The sequence below is a fragment of the Mauremys mutica genome, chromosome 1, assembly GCF_020497125.1.
Source record: "Mauremys mutica isolate MM-2020 ecotype Southern chromosome 1, ASM2049712v1, whole genome shotgun sequence".
Lineage (NCBI taxonomy): Eukaryota > Metazoa > Chordata > Testudines > Geoemydidae > Mauremys > Mauremys mutica.
In genome coordinates this window covers 357,697,210-357,712,434 of record NC_059072.1, presented here as the reverse complement: position 1 = coordinate 357,712,434, position 15,225 = coordinate 357,697,210, and the positions used below count along the sequence as shown (strand labels likewise).

Genomic DNA, 15,225 nt, shown 5'->3' with positions numbered 1-15,225 from the left:
AGGGCTGGGAGCCGCACTCCAGGGAGCTCAGGCCGGGCTCGGGTTTTCCCACTCTCCCCCTCCCCAAACTTCAGGGTGTTTAATTGCCCCAGAGGGGAGCGGGGCAGATTCTGGGGAAGGGGAGGTGGGGCTGGACCTAGGCAGTGGGAATTTCAGCTCCAGCAGGCCATGCTCAAATAGACGTTCCTTGTGCCCGGTTGGATTGAAATTCACCACTCAGCAGATGGGTCCCACAAACTATTATTAATACGGCAAAGCTCCCCTAGGCAGCCGCGGCATGTCATCGCTCTGCGGGTGCCTGACTGGAGGCAGATTGCCAGAAATCCAGCTGGGTTCCCTCAGACTGCAGTATGATGCTCTGCAAAGAGATGAACATTTGACCCAAAGAGGAAGCCGGGGGCCTCCCAAGGAGGAGGGTTGGTCCGAACTGAACTGGGTGTAATGCCTCATGTTGGAGCTGCACTGCAGGGAAATGCCCAGGCCCTTCTTCCACATGTTGCTACCCTGGTTCATCCAGTGTGTGGTGCTCACCGAGGCCCTGGGGCGTGAGGAGCAGAGGCAGCTAGGACATGGTCCAGGTGCTAGGATGAAAGCTCACAGACTCTGTGACTGGGGCGCTGGAGCCTGTGGAATTCTTCCTACACCTGGAGACTGCGGTTCTGGCAGGGCACGTTGTAGGGAGCACAATATACCAGGTCTGGTCTCAACAACTGCTTTCTTCATTGCCATATAAAATGCTACCCCAAGGGACCAGGCAAAATTCCCACCCCAGAGTACATGTTATGGAACTATCCTAAAATAACTACCCTGAACTCCCAGGATACAACATCCTTCCCCCTCAAAGTTCAGCAAAAGTTCCTTGATAGGAAAATGAACAGCTCAGTATAGTGACTGGAACTCCAGTTAGAGGTGCAGGGCAGATGACCCGACCTTGTGTGCAAAGGGAAAAGGGGATTATTATGCCCTAGGTCACTCCCCCACACTCCATCTACAGACAGGAAGATGGCGGGGGGCGGGGTGTTGTGTTTTCTTGCGGAGTGGCAGCAGACTGGAGTAGTTCCCAGCATAGCCAGGAAAGGCAGAAATTACACAGGCGTCCCCATGCTAAGAGATTGAGGGTGTGACAGTGCTGGCCGTGGGAGCCAGCTGAGGTCACTCAATTAGGGTGAACTGCAGACCAAACGGGGCAGACAAACCCCAAACGCTGGTGGATATTCCAATACTTCGATTTACCAACCAGCACAAAGCAGCTTCTATATTACCATACAGGTTACTCAGAAGTCCAAACAACGCAGTTCCCTTAAAGTGCCCAGCCTCAGGCCTCCATCCAGACACACTTGTCAGATATGATGATGGTTACTGAAAATCTTATCTCATCATATAAAACAAAAGGTTCTTCCAATCCCAAAGGATCAGCCACATACCCAGGTTCAATTATAACTTAGATCTGAGCCAAAATGTATGCTTATAGCCAATTCTTATTAACTAAACTAAAATTTATTAAAAAAGAAAAGAGAGAGAGTGTTGGTTAAAAGATCAATATACAGACAGACTTGAATTCAATTCTGGAGGTTCAGATACATAGCAGAGATGAGCTTGTAGTTGCCAAAACTCCTTTTAAAAATAGTCCATAGGTTATAGTCCAATGTCCATATTCAGGGTGACTCCAGTCAGTGACTGGGGATCTCAATCCTTATGGCTTAAGGTTTCCCTTCTTGAAACCCAAAGCAGATCTGAGATGAAGCAGGATCATGTCCCAGGATTTTTATACATTTCCAGCAACCTTTTGGCCTGAGAAAATATTAGGCTTAACTCTCTTTCTCCCAAACATCCTGGCAATTAGCACAGAGTAATTTATCCATTAAACAGTTCAGATACAGGTTAGCATAACCTTCAAAGAGACACATAGACAATAATACTATTTCACTCAAGTATCTTCCTAAACGTTAATATTCCTTTTTTGATCTTTGAATCAAAGCTATAGCAATAGACAAGACTTGTTTGCTTACATCACAAGACCTGAGCAAACATCTACCTCTAACAATGCAGACTTGCATTTCAAAGCTCTAGTCATTTACATATCTTCCTAAGCAGTTTCTAAAGTTCGACCCTGGGTCAGGTCAGTCTGTGAGGTAATTAACTCTTTCTGGCCCTGTCATCCTTCAATGAGATATTAGATCAGACTCATAACGTCACAGAGGGTCCCTCGAGAAGTCCTACATCCACGTTGTTCTTATGGATCCACCTACTTTTCATCCCTCCTAACCTTTCCTTCACACCTTCTTTCATGCTGCCCAGTCCCTCCTCTTCACACGCCCCTATTCATGAAGGCTACTTACTGCCGAGAGATGAGCGGTCTCCACACCTTTGCCTGGCAGCAGTTATCCCCAGTACAGTACCTGTCTGGGTCACTGTAGGCTCTACAGGCCAAAGAGCTTTTCCTTCTACATGTGTCGTGAAGTGGCACGTATATTTACAGCACAATACATGGAGTCAGCTGCTTCACTTCTCTCCATCCACGTGACAAGGCACCCCCTCCCACACCCCGCACTCCCTCCCACACCCTCACCCCCTCCCCAGCCCTACATTCATGGTCCTGCATACAATTTCCCCACCCAGATGTGGCCCTCAGGCCAAAAATTTTGTCCACCCCTAGTGTAGACATACCCATACACCCTGCAAAATGCTCCATATAGTCCCAGACTGTATTTTCAGACATCTTCTCTAAGGCTGAGGAGAGGACAACGTTGGTACAAAGTGCTGGCATGACAGCAATACAAGTAATTATTTATATAACAGGCACCACTTTATAGCTCTAGCATTGTAAGACAAATCCCACCTTGAATAGAACTATGAACTTACATTTCGATCTATTCATCGGTAGCGTACAATCAAAGTTTGCCCAAGCAGGTACCAGCGACACTCCCTCCAGGTTCCTGGTTTCCCTTTGGAACACTGGCAGAATAGCAGGATGGCTTTGGATCTGGCAAGTCCCCTCACCATGATTTGTGTTAGAGAGAAAAAGTGAGCAACACAAATAGGACAACTGAGAAACCAGCAAACAGCTTCAGAGCAGCAACATGGACCAGGATGATGGATCCTCCAAACAGTAAATGGCTCAGAACACTGGGGAAGGCGATGCCGCCTCTGGTAGCTGTTAATAGGAAAACGTAGATCAAACAATTCATAGGAAATTATTTCACACTGACATATCCTTAAAGCTGGATACTGGTTTCCTTCCCAACAGCTACTGGAACCTGCTTATTGCAGAGACACATTAATCCATTTCCCCTCAACAGGACACTCCAGCCTGGGACATTCACCTCACTGGTGAGATTTCACCTGCTTCCTCCCTCCTCAGCCTGCTTGTTCCTTTGGTATCAATCATTAGTGAGCACGTTTCACCCAAGCCAGTCCCAGAGGCTCTGATTTGGAGCTTGTTGTCTGCCACGTAAGTGTATTCCAGACCAGTTATGAATAGTAAAGACATGAGTCTGTGGAACACTGACACCAGTAACACTATTTCTGTTTTGGGTTTTTTGGAGGGGGTTATTGGTTTTAGGGGAAATGTAGAGCAGGGCAGAGAAAGGTCATTCCATTTTGTAGAGGATTTTGACATTTCAAAATTTGGTTTTGTTCAGACTTGGAATAAAGCCCCCCATCATTTTGCAGTTTTCCACACAAGAGAACAGAGCATCAGTTCTGGGGTGGTCCATCAAGCAGGCTGTCCCAGGGTCAGGGGCAGTGGAAGTCCTGGGGTCTATGACTCCTAGGCAGCCCACCAGCCAAGCTGCCAAGGAGCCAGGCGGGTGAGCTGGCCAGAACCCAGGCAGCATTCTGACAGAACAGTGTCAAAATCAAACCAGCTCTGCAAAAGGTTTAGAGTTTGACAAATTGTCAAATCTCAAGGAGAAAATGTTTTGTTGAGATTTTTCCGACCTGCTCTGGTAAAATAGTCCTGTTTAGTCCTTTGAGAGGATGTAGTTCCACTGGGGATAGAATGGGTCTAGTTATGAGAGGAGGGAGATGGACACACTTGTGGTGCTGGGTTAGGGGATGTGTGTTCAGCTTATAGTTCAGAACACTGAAGATGAATCTTTAGTGCTCTAAGGGGTTATTCTCCTCCTTAAATTTTCTTTTCTGAAATCGACTGTGCCTGGAATTGAGTCAGACGGGAAGGTTCTCAGATACTAGTCATGAGCTCCCTACGAGAACCTGGACAAATAGACAGAACGTGCAGTTCATACCACCTTTTTCTCAAGTTATTTCCCTGCATATGACATGTTTGCCTGGTGGGGTTGCTCTGTGCAGGGCCGGCTCCAGACCCCAGCGCGCCAAACGCGCCCTTGGGGCAACGTCCCGCCAGAGGGCGGCAGGCGGCTCCGGTGGACCTCCCGCAGGCATGCCTGCGCAGGGTCCACTGTTCCGCGGCTCCAGTAGACCTCCCGCAGATGTGCCTGCGGAGGGTCCGCTGGTCCCGCGGCTCCGGTGGAGCATACGCAGGTGTGCCTGCGGGAGGTCCACTGGAGCTGCTGGGACCGGCGACCGCCAGAGCGTCCCCCGCGGCATGCTGCCCTGCTTGGGGTGGCGCAATCGCTAGAGCCGCCCCTGGCTCTGTGCTCTGCACTTCAATACAGAGGGCAAGTTATTGTCAAAACAATGAAAACAAAATGTTTCTTTCTTACCGGAGTTGTCAACACATATTTGATTCTTCTCTCCTACGGTACAAACAGAGAGGGTCAATGAAATGTGACCTCAGGTGGAATTTTCAACTCCATTCTACTATTTCCAAAGAAACATAGCAATTGTCAGACTGGGTCCCACCAACAGGCTACATCTACCTACACATCTGCACACTAGGCCACCGACTGCTCCCTTTCCCACAGCCTATGGATTTTCTGTGCCATGTCTGAGGAGCCACAGCTGCTCTGCCAAGGCTCTTGTGCACTCTGTACAGGGCATGTGTGTGTTGAAGACTCACAGTGATTTGGGGCCTTCACTTGTCTTTCTAGGGCTCCCATCACCAGGGTGTCAGAGAATCATAGAATATCAGGGTTGGAAGAGACCTCAGGAGGTATCTAGTCCAACCCCCTGCTCAAAGCAGGACACCTGGTGTCATGGGTGTCTAGGCACCTTCTCTTTCCTCAGTGAGTGAGTGGGACCCAGTGTCCACCCACCCCAGCCCTAGCCCTCTCTAGCAGCGAGAGTTGTGGCAGCCTGTCTCCCCCAGCCCTGGTGGCAAGTCCCCAAGTCAGCGTCCCTCTCATCAGCTCTCCCTGAAGTGGGGTTTTCAAATTCTCCACAGCAAATAGCCCCACACAAATATTTCTTGTGTTCGGCCCAGTACTCACCACCCAGGTAGGCGCAGTTAAAATGGCTGCAGGTCCGGTTTGTGCTCCGTAGGACAAAGCGGTTACTCCTTTGTCCTCGGTACATGTTGAATATCTCATGGACTGGGATTAACACTTCTTCCTCCTCCTGAGTGCATGAGAAGGCCCTGATCTCAACACCAAAGCACGTGTGGATGGTGAACAATGTGTCCATGCCAAATCTCTTAGCTACTCCTATATCAAAAGACGAAGAGGCGAAGTATCCAAACCTGATGTGACCTGATCCCATGTGCTGAAATCTGACAGAAACCCCCCGGTACACCGTCCTTTTGTACATCACATCACATCTCCGTTGTAAGAGCTGCGAAGCTCTTGTCAAGTAATAATGAAAGGCTTTGAACTGGAAACTGGCCATGTAATGAGCTCGAGATATCCCAGCCTCTCTCACTGCCGCATTCAACTCACTGTGAAAGTCATTATCAGTATAGGCTATTATGGCTCTTCCATGCTCATCTTTAAAGCCTCTGGGCAGAGAAATCTTTTTCTTTACAAGTTCCCATTTTTTTGCTGAGTTTTCCCAGACCCTGCTAAATACTGAGGACATGGACTTTTCTTTCTCTAGCAGTTCAGGTGCAATTCCATCCATTTCTTCAGCACATCCTATATATTGGTCATCAAAAGCGTCATCCATCATGCTCAGCTCCACCTGGCATTTTGCCTGGGAGAAGAAAGGAAACATACGGTCACATTAGCATTTGTGTTACAAAAGCACCTAGAGGTCACACCCAGGATCAGGGCCCTGTTGTGCTTGGCCCTGTACAAACACACTAGGAGATGGCATCTGCCCCTAGAAGCTTACCTCTAAAGCGACAAGACAGAGGAAAGGTGGGAGAAAGGGATGGAACACACAAGCAGAATCCTCAGGGTGTTGTTTGGCAACTGTCACATTGGCGCCTCGGTTTTGGGAGGGAGGAGCGGGATGAGTGTGATGGATTTGTAGCTGCCCTGTAATAATTGATTAATACAGTCCGTTGCACGGTTCCTGGGAAAAAGAAGCAGGGGTGGATACAAGAGGTCTGGGAATGCTGCTGATCAGAAGATCTGTGTCGGGTTTAACGAGGAACACTCAGGGTACAGCTACACTTGCAGCTGTACAGCGCTGGGAGTTAAACCTGTCTTCGTACAGCTGAGTAAGGAAAGCGCTGCAGTCTGTCCACACTGACAGCTGCCAGCGCACTGGCCTGGCCACATTTGCAGCATTTGCAGTGGCATTGGGACCGGTGCATTATGGGCAGTTATCCCAGCATTCAAGTGGCTGCAATGTGCTTTTCAAAAGGGGGGTGGGGAATATGACAGGGAGCGTGGGGGGAGAAAGAGTGGATTTTTGGAGTGCGGACACTGTGTCAGCACCCTGCCTTACAAGTTCCGACCCCCCTCTCTCCTCCACCCCATCTCACTCACTGAAAGCAAACAGCAGCTGTTTGTTTTTTTCTCACAGACCAGATAAGCAGCCGCTGGCCAAAAAAGACCCCCCCACCCCGCACTTCCCTCCCTGTGCTGCCTGTCTCTTCAAGCAAGCATTAGCTGTGGGCGTTCCAAAGGGAGCCCCCTCGCCTGCCTCTTCTCATTCACAGCAAACAGTAGCTGGGTTTGGTTTTTTGATAAGCAGCTTCCGGAGCCCAGAGTTCACAACAAACCAAGGAGAGGAACCTTCACTTAAAAGGATTATGGGGAGTTTCCGGAGGTCAATCATCCCGTTTACACTGGAGTGCCAGCGTCTCAGCCACTCCGCAGCAGCCGTTATTCCTCTCGGGGAGGTGGAGTACCTGCAGCGCTGTAGCCACGGAGATACAGCGCTGTATATGCCTTGCCAGTGTGGACGGAGAGTGAGTTACAGCGCTGGAGTGAGTTACAGCGCTGTGGGCAGCTTTATTGCGCTGTAACTCTCAAGTGTAGACAAGGCCTTTGTTAAGAGGGGAGAGGGAGTTGTTCAGGGGAGCCAGGCTCAGGCACAGGTCCTGAGAGCCGGCCTACATTAGCCCCAGGGGATGGTAGCCCTTTAGGTAAGACCAATGTGAGTGTGGACTGTGGGTTGTTTTAAAAGTCTGTTTCTCTAAACGATTTGTTCTTACAGTAAACTGAACGACACTTTGTCTGGTGTCAGCAGATACACCACTGGGCCCCGACTCCTGAAGGGACGAACTGCAGGGACCTGAACTCAGCCAGAGCTGCTGGATAAGCACGATGGACACACAGGTACCGCAGCCCAGGGCCCCATCTGAGAGTGGGAGAATCACAGGATTCCCGCCCAGGAGGGTAAAGGCACAAGGCTTGACACCCGAAGGGCTGCACTCAGAGACCAGCGAGCCACGTACCCGGGACAGAGGTGTTTTTAGTTTACTGGGCTGTGTCTAGATGTAGGGTTGGGAAGAAAGGCAGGACCTGAGGGGAACAGGAAGGCTCCTGCAGGGTAAAGAGGAAATTGGTTTAATTTTGTTCTTTTGGTTTGGGACTGTGCTGGGGGATTCCACGGGGGAGCCCTGCGAGCCCAGCCCTGAATGAAGGATGAGCCAGGAGAGGCTGTGCGGGCTGGAAAGAGGCTGTGGTAGGAGGATATCAATGAAGGCAGCAGTAAGGAGTCTGATGGAGCAGACCTTGGCTGCTGCTCAGAGGATCCCTGGACTGGAATCCAGTTTAGTAGGAGGGCCTGGGTTCCCCTTCCAGCCACTGCAAAATGTGGCGTGGGGCCCTGATTAGGCAAACACCTGTCTGGGGTGGTCTCGGTGCACTTGGTCCTTCCTGCCTCAGCGCACTAGGCTGCGCTAGATGACCTCCTGAGGTCCCTTCCAGCCATATGTGTCTATGGGTCTAAGGCAGTATGGCTGCCTGCAGAGCCTTGAGCAGAAACACGAGAAAACACCAAGTGCTTCCCTGGCAAAGCTCAAGAGTTTACCTGAGGGATTCCCAGCCAGCTTTGAAGACAGAAGTATGTCAAGGGAATCAGCAGAGGCGTCATCATGGTTCCAACATCCCTGTGCGGCTACAGGAGAATCCATCAGGAACGTCAGGGAGATTTGAGGGGAAAGAACACATCAAAACAGATTGTTTCACTGTGATCCGTTGTTCCACATTCAGTAACTAACTGGGATTTCCCAGGCAGGAATTGCTCTCTCAGGGACAGCAGCCCAGCCGTAATGGAGGCAGATTTGACCCTGAAATACAGTTCTCAGCTGGGGGGTGGGGAGTAGTTGTGCAGAAATCCTGCTTTCACTTCATGGTGATCACATTTCCCTAAAGGACTCTGGGGGGTAGAAATATGATCCATAGAGCTGCAGTGGTTACTCGTAAGAGCCGTTACACAGCACAATACACAGAAACCAGCAGCCAGGCAGGTCTGTCAATCAGCTCCTAGGGAATGGGGCTAAAATAACGACATAGCTCAATATTTCAGTGCCTCACCCAAGTGCCTGGTCAAGTGTTTGTTCGGCAACTAACTACCCTATACACTCTGCACCTCACTGCTTAGTTCTGCCCCATGGCTGACAGGGTGATCGACGACTCAGGTGTCAAACACCAGGGCTGATCCTAGGCCCAATGGTCAGAGCCACACGGCCCTCTCAGAGACACAGACAGACCTCGGTCACCTGGCCTGGTCAGGGACCCAAACCCCAGCCACATGGAGACAAACAGCAAAGAGACCAGCACACAACTCACCAAGTCCCTTTACCTCCGTGCACCAGATCCACTGCTACACCCTGCAAAACTCCCCTGCTTGCCTCCCTTGTTCACCTGCTGAGCTGATCCCTTGTTTAGAGGATACGTTGTGGAGCTGGGTCTTTGGGGGTTGACTTTTCCGGCCAGGGAAAGGGAGATGGGCATTGGAATTTGGAGACTGGACCCTGGGGGAGAACCAGTGACATGGGGATTAAAGGGTAGCAGTGTCTTGCTCAGAGAAAGCAGAATTAGGGCCAGGAGTGGGGAGCAACAGGCTTGGAGTGTTTCCTGGGAGTGTTTCCTGGGAAGTTTAATGGGCAGCAGGTTTAAAACAAATAAAAGGAAGTTCTTCTTCACACAGCGCACAGTCAACCTGTGGAACTCCTTGCCTGAGGAGGTTGTGAAGGTTAAAACTATAACAGGGTTTAAAAGAGAACTGGATAAATTCATTGTGGTTAAGTCCATTAATGGCTATTAGCCAGGATGGGTAAGGAATCGTGTCCCTGGCCTCTGTTTGTCAGAGGGTGGAGATGGATGGCAGGAGAGAGATCACTTGATCATTGCCTGTTAGGTTCACTCCCTCTGGGGCACCTGGCATTGGCCACTGTCGGCAGACAGGATACTGGCTGGATGGGCTTTTGATCTGATCCAGTATGGCCGTTCTTATGTTCACCTAACACCTAGAAATGCCATCCCTCCCCTGCCCTTTGCCTGTAAAGGAGAGGGTGTGTGGCGGTGCTCTCCCTAGCATGGTGTAGCTTAGGGGTTGGCTTGGTGTAGGCGACTGCTGAGCTGTACCTGGGGTGGTGGGATGGATGTCAGCACACAGTGAATGGGTACGAAATGTAGGAGTGTGATGTGTGTATAGAACAGGTGGGCGGAAAATTAATCTGAACACATTTCATATTTCTTTTAAGAACAATGGGCCGGGTGATACTTCTTCATTTGAAATGGATCTTCCACGTTAGTTTGACATTGCCAATGTAAGCAGGGTCTGCTGAATTCTTCCCTGTCAGCTGGCTGGGAGGGGGAGAGACTTCGGGAGCAAACTGTATTTACATAAACACACCTGCTCTGCTTAGATATCCAGCAGACAGAACGCTGCTGCTCAAAATTATCAACTTTGGCTGGGGTTGGGTTACAGATCAGTGGGGAAAGTAACTGAAATACGTTCCGCATGGATTGTATTTTCTAAATGGACAACCTACCCTAAATTCTCAATGACTGAGGGACAATCTTCACTCATTGCTATATCTGCTTTCCACAACCAGCTCTCTGTGTAACTTTTCATGAGTGATGTACCTGGATACTTGGATGCGAATATCTAAACTGTATTCTTACATTTATTCACCTACATTTGGGTTATTGCTGATTATGCACTATATGTATCTTACGACTTTAAAAACAAACTTTGTATTTATGGATAATCTAAGCAGTATACCCGGATGTACAGACACTCTTGTCTTAACCTGTGAATTATATAATTTTTTAACTTTAGCTTTAATAAAAAAATTTATAACTGAACGCAGGGGTAGTGAAATGCTGTTACTAATATTGGTGGTATTATTGTAATACAGGGAAGCAGAACTGTGCTTAACCTGTCCCAAATGAGGGGGTTACTCTCAGATGAAAGAACCTCCTTAAGACAGGGGCTTGAATGCCAGAGCCTTGTGAAAGTAAGAGGGGTGGGGACAGCTGTCCCAGCCAGGACCTGTGCGGACTCTCCCTAGGAGTCCCCAGACTGGTTTGACACGTTCCTCCCCACTGTTCAAAAAAGGAGCTAAATAGGCTTCATTGGGAGCCTCTATTGTTATTTTAAATGCTCAGTCAGAGCAGAAATCAGTTGTGGTAGGACTGTGTTTCTGCCCGACCTGCAAAGAGCTGAAAATCGCTAAGACACTGAGGTGCAGCGGTCACAGCAGAGAGGCAGGTGGCAGCAGAAGGTGACTGGCAGTCGGCTGGTGAGGTGGTGAGCAGAGTGAGTGGCCAGCAGGGCGGCGGGCAGAGCGGTGCAGCGAGCAGCCAGCTGGAAGAGAGGGTCAGCGAGCGAGTGTCCGAGCAGCAGAGTGAGTAAGGTGCCTCTATCCCCCCCTCCACCCAGGGTGGCAGGTGAACTCTGCAGATGCACCTCTGAACCCTGGGTCTGCACTGACCAAGGACAGCAACTGTGAGTGGGGTGCACAGAAGGGTTGGGCATGTGATAGGGACTTTTGACTTTTTAGACTTAAGAACCTGAGGGGAAAAGGACACTGCCAAGCTTACTTGGGGGTGGGTCTGTTGCTCATGGTTTATGTTTATGAACCATCTTTGCAGCATTTTCCCAAATTAACACCAAGTTACTTCCCTCCTTTTAAAAAAGTTTCTTTTCTGCGCTCAGACTCTGTGCTCGTGAGTGGGGAAGTTTTGCCACTCAGAGGTACCCGGGGTGGTGTGTAATGTTCCCAGGTTACTGGGTGGGGTCTTGACCCAGTTCAGTGTTGTATGGATGGAAAGGAACCCCTAGATACTGAACTGGGCCCTGGTTGCTGCTGGCTTCACCTGGCAGAAGGGTCACACCACAATATATCTGAGCTTTGACACACTTTGGGGGATACAGTCACACTTTCATTGGTTCATGTTTTCTTTTTTAAGGACCGCATCCCCTTTTGAATGTAAATCCAAATAAATGCCTGATTCTCCAGGAGAGAACACCACCTTCCCACTGTAAAACCCCACATTTGCATCCTTTTCCAAACCTCAGACTGATTTTTTACACATTTCCTCTCTCTGTCTCAGCCATCTTGCTGTAGCACCAGTAATGGAGTTGCTCTCTAAAGACTCCACTGGCTATAACTTCGCCTGGGGTTTGTAGTAGTGTTGAAGGCTCTGCAAAATACTTAATACAGTTCCAGACTGTGTTACTTTTTCAGACATCTTCTCTAGGGCTGACAGGAAGACTGTGGATTTCACCAGGCCCAGCCCCTAGAAATTCAGTAAAATATCACTAAAATGTGGATAAATTTTCATTCTGTTACAGGATTTTCTTCCCCCTAATGTAATCTTGCCTCAGCATGGAAGCACGATGTAGGCCTTGCTGGAGCCCTAGGCCTAGCTAACAGTGTGAACCAAAGGCTGTGAACCAGAGTAGGCCTGGCCCGGGCAATATAGCAACGCATCAGGTACTGGCAAACACCAAATTAGCACAGTTCTGACCGGCGATGACGGCACAGGACACCCAGAGGTCTCATGTAACGGCATGAACACATTCCTAGGAGATGGTGCAGGGACACGCTGATCCTGAGTAAGATAAGGAGGCGAGGATTATCCTTTTGCTAGCCAATTCCAGGGGTAGTGCAGAAGCCAGGAAAGTTCCCCACAATAGCAGGACCATTCCCCTGCTTACACATGGGTGTGTCTAGACAGGAATTTTGAAGTCCTAATTTCAGTGGGGTTAAGGTCAGCCATGAGTGTGGGAGGAGGGGATTTAGTGGTGACCTTGCCCAGCTACATCAGGGTAAAAACTACAGAGCCCCTTACAGAGGAAAATAACAGATACAAAACTGTCCCGGTAAAAAGATGTGGGACGGCTCTCAGTGATTTTGCTCCATAGTGAGCCAGCTCTTACTCCGGCTGTGAGAGGACTCAGTGGGTTGGGGATCCAGATGCAGCTGGTTGGGGCTTGTGGGGTGGGGATCCGGGTGCAGGTGGCTCGCAGAGATCAAATCCGCAGAGATCACCCGGATCCATGGAACTTAAGGTGTTCCATTTTTGAGAAAGAAAAATTAAAGAGAAAATCTGCAGGAAATGGAGGATGTATCTATTGTAGGTAACACTTTAGAAAGAAAATTGAGAAGGAAAATAGAACAGTTGGATCAGGCACAACGGAAAACTCTCACGGGGCCTGGGATCCCGGAGCGTCTTCCGCTCCAGGTCATCGTCGGCAATACTGCGGTGGGGGGGTCCTTCCGCTCCGGGACGGAAGGACCCCTCGCTGCTGAATTACCGCCGAAGTGGGACCCGCTGCCGAAGTGCCAGGTCTTCGGCGGTAATTTGGCAGTGGGGGGTCCCCGCCGTGGGTCTTCAGGGCACTTCGGCGGTGGGTCCCAGAGCAGAAGGACCCTCCGCCACCGAATTACCGTCGAAGCAGGAGGCCTCCCACCACCAAAGACCCCAGGCCCCCTGAATCCTCTGGGCGGCCCTGCACCTGGTATTGGCCTCTGTCGGTGGACAGGATACTGGGTTGGATGGACCTTTGGTCTGATCCACTATGGTCGTTCTTATATTCTTATGTCTCCAATCAGCTTTTTGTGTAAAGTTTCTCTATAGGTGCTGATCTGGTAAGCAAGGTCCAAGCACACTTGTCAGATCGGGTCCCACAGGCGAGTTAGGTGCAGGAACCCCTGTTTCCCCTAGTTCATGAAATCCTCTGGGGCTGGCATGGGACTGCAATGCACATGCTCAGAGGCAGAAACAGGAGCCTGGGGAATTGGTTATTGCAGAAATTTAGGTGCCGAGTGAGTTTAGGTGCCTACAGTGTTCACAGGCTGCTGAACAGGGGCTCTGTGAATCCGGGGTGGGGGCCTGATTCTGGGATTGAGGTGCCTAACGTGGCAGCTAGGTATGGATAGATATCAGCTGTCCTGGCAGTCTCTGGGAAGGGATGAACAGCTTTCTGCTTGGGAGGCTCTCCTGATGTTATGAACAGATCGTCTGGGTAGTTGTGTTAGTAGAGGATGAATTTTTGCAATGAAAAATTAGGGAAGTTTGCACCCTATGGAAGTAGTTGTGGTCAATGTATTTTATGACGTAGATGTGAGCAAAATACGCAGAATTTTTTTGTTTTCACTACATAGGGGTTTTAAATATTTCTGTAGTTTCCCTGTCCCAAAAGCTTTTATAATTTTATAACAAATTAAAGCTCTGAAATCAAATCAACAGGAAATATTAGACTTTTCATTCTGTGCACCCTCCAGATTCTACCCTCTGATATTACAATTTGCATAACAAAAGTGCCTAGAGCTCCCAACCCAGATTGTGGCCCCAGTTGTGCTAGGGGCTGTACATAGGGAAACTGTGCCCATCCCCAAAGCTTACAATCTAGGGCAGACGAAGGTTGGTAGAAAAAGAGAGGTAGAGTGACTTGCCCATTGTCACACACAGCAGGACAGGGGCAGAGCTGGGATGAAAGCCTTGGTCGCCTCCCTCCCAGTCAGCTGCCTTATCCACTGGCCCACACTACCTCTCGGGTCCATAGGTACTGGACAGATGTAACTGCAGGCAGATTTGTATCATTGTCTAAACCACCGTGTGACCTGTTGTTTAGAGATAAATGTAGCAGAAGAGTCTGTAATTAGGATAATGAAGAGTAAGAACTGAATGATGTTACAATACCTGACTTTCCCAAGTGTGTCTGAGTCCCTGGCAGGCTGCTGACCCGAGCAAGAGCTGGCTGCAGTCGTAGAACTTAATCCGCAGTGTTCACGACACAGGAAATAGTTTGACTTTAGCTAACAAACCTCACTGCAGACTTTCACTTTCGCAACTAACGGCATTTGGTTTTTTTAGGAAATAAGGGCCTGAGCTAAATCCCACTGAAGTCAATGGAAAGACTCTCATTGATTTCAATGGGCTTTGGATCGGGCCTGTACCGAGTCAAAACGTTACTATGAGCTAGCTACAATTGGCAAAGCTGTCAGGAACTTTGGTCTTTTGCAAGACGGAGCCTGGAACAATAACAAATTGTCAACTAAAGCAGGGCGGCCCAGAGGATTCAGGGGGCCTGGGGCAAAGCAATTTCAGGGGCCCCTTCCATAAAAAAAAAAGTTGCAATACTATAGAATACAAATTGCCCTACTTGCCCCTCCCCCGCAGAAAGCCCTGGGAAAAATAAACATTTAAAAGCCTTCCGCATCCTGGACAATGTCTGCTTTCCTTCAAAATGTGTTGTGTTTTTTTAATTGAAAAGCTGAAATTAGTCTGCCAAAACCTGAACATGGTTTGAGGTTTCAGAAGTGTGTGGCCAAATATTTGCTGCTTGCTGTGTTTGTTTAAAGAAACAATAAAAAAAATTCTGCTTAAAAAAAAATCCAAAACTTTTGAACCACCTCAGCTTGTGACCAAACGCCTGAGCCCTTCCAGTCAGAGATTTTCCCAGGTTTCTGATACTTTCCTGGCTTCCTTGACTCACATCTGTCTCCATAAC

General features: G+C 49.2%; 1 protein-coding gene across 3 annotated transcripts; it reads right to left on the bottom strand.

Annotated features, from left to right (window-relative positions):
• Positions 1-2,599: 2,599 nt before the first annotated feature.
• On the bottom strand, positions 2,600-14,481 carry LOC123374046 (ecto-ADP-ribosyltransferase 5-like). Of its 3 annotated transcripts, XM_045023472.1 has the most exons (6): positions 14,415-14,450; positions 8,284-8,370; positions 6,190-6,372; positions 5,352-6,048; positions 4,686-4,718; positions 2,600-3,154 (listed from the first exon to the last, which is right to left on the bottom strand). In XM_045023472.1, the coding sequence occupies exons 4-6, from the start codon at positions 6,022-6,024 to the stop codon at positions 3,012-3,014; spliced, it is 849 nt and encodes a 282-aa protein (XP_044879407.1). In that variant the 5' UTR covers positions 6,025-6,048; positions 6,190-6,372; positions 8,284-8,370; positions 14,415-14,450; the 3' UTR covers positions 2,600-3,011. The 3 variants fall into 3 exon arrangements, with proteins under 3 accessions (XP_044879407.1, XP_044879415.1, XP_044879400.1); XM_045023480.1 differs by lacking the exons at positions 6,190-6,372; positions 8,284-8,370 and having other exon boundaries at positions 14,415-14,481; XM_045023465.1 differs by lacking the exons at positions 6,190-6,372; positions 14,415-14,450 and having other exon boundaries at positions 8,284-9,402.
• Positions 14,482-15,225: the final 744 nt, after the last annotated feature.

Coding starts and splice junctions, on each gene's coding strand:
- LOC123374046 (XM_045023465.1), bottom strand. CDS start 8,349: ATGATGACGCCTCTGCTGATTCCCTTGACATACTTCTGTCTTCAAAGC. Junction 6,049..8,283: donor GCTGGCTGGGAATCCCTCAG/GTAAACTCTTGA, acceptor TTCTTCTCCCAG/GCAAAATGCCAGGTGGAGCT. Junction 3,155..4,685: donor AATATGTGTTGACAACTCCG/GTAAGAAAGAAA, acceptor TCCTATTAACAG/CTACCAGAGGCGGCATCGCC.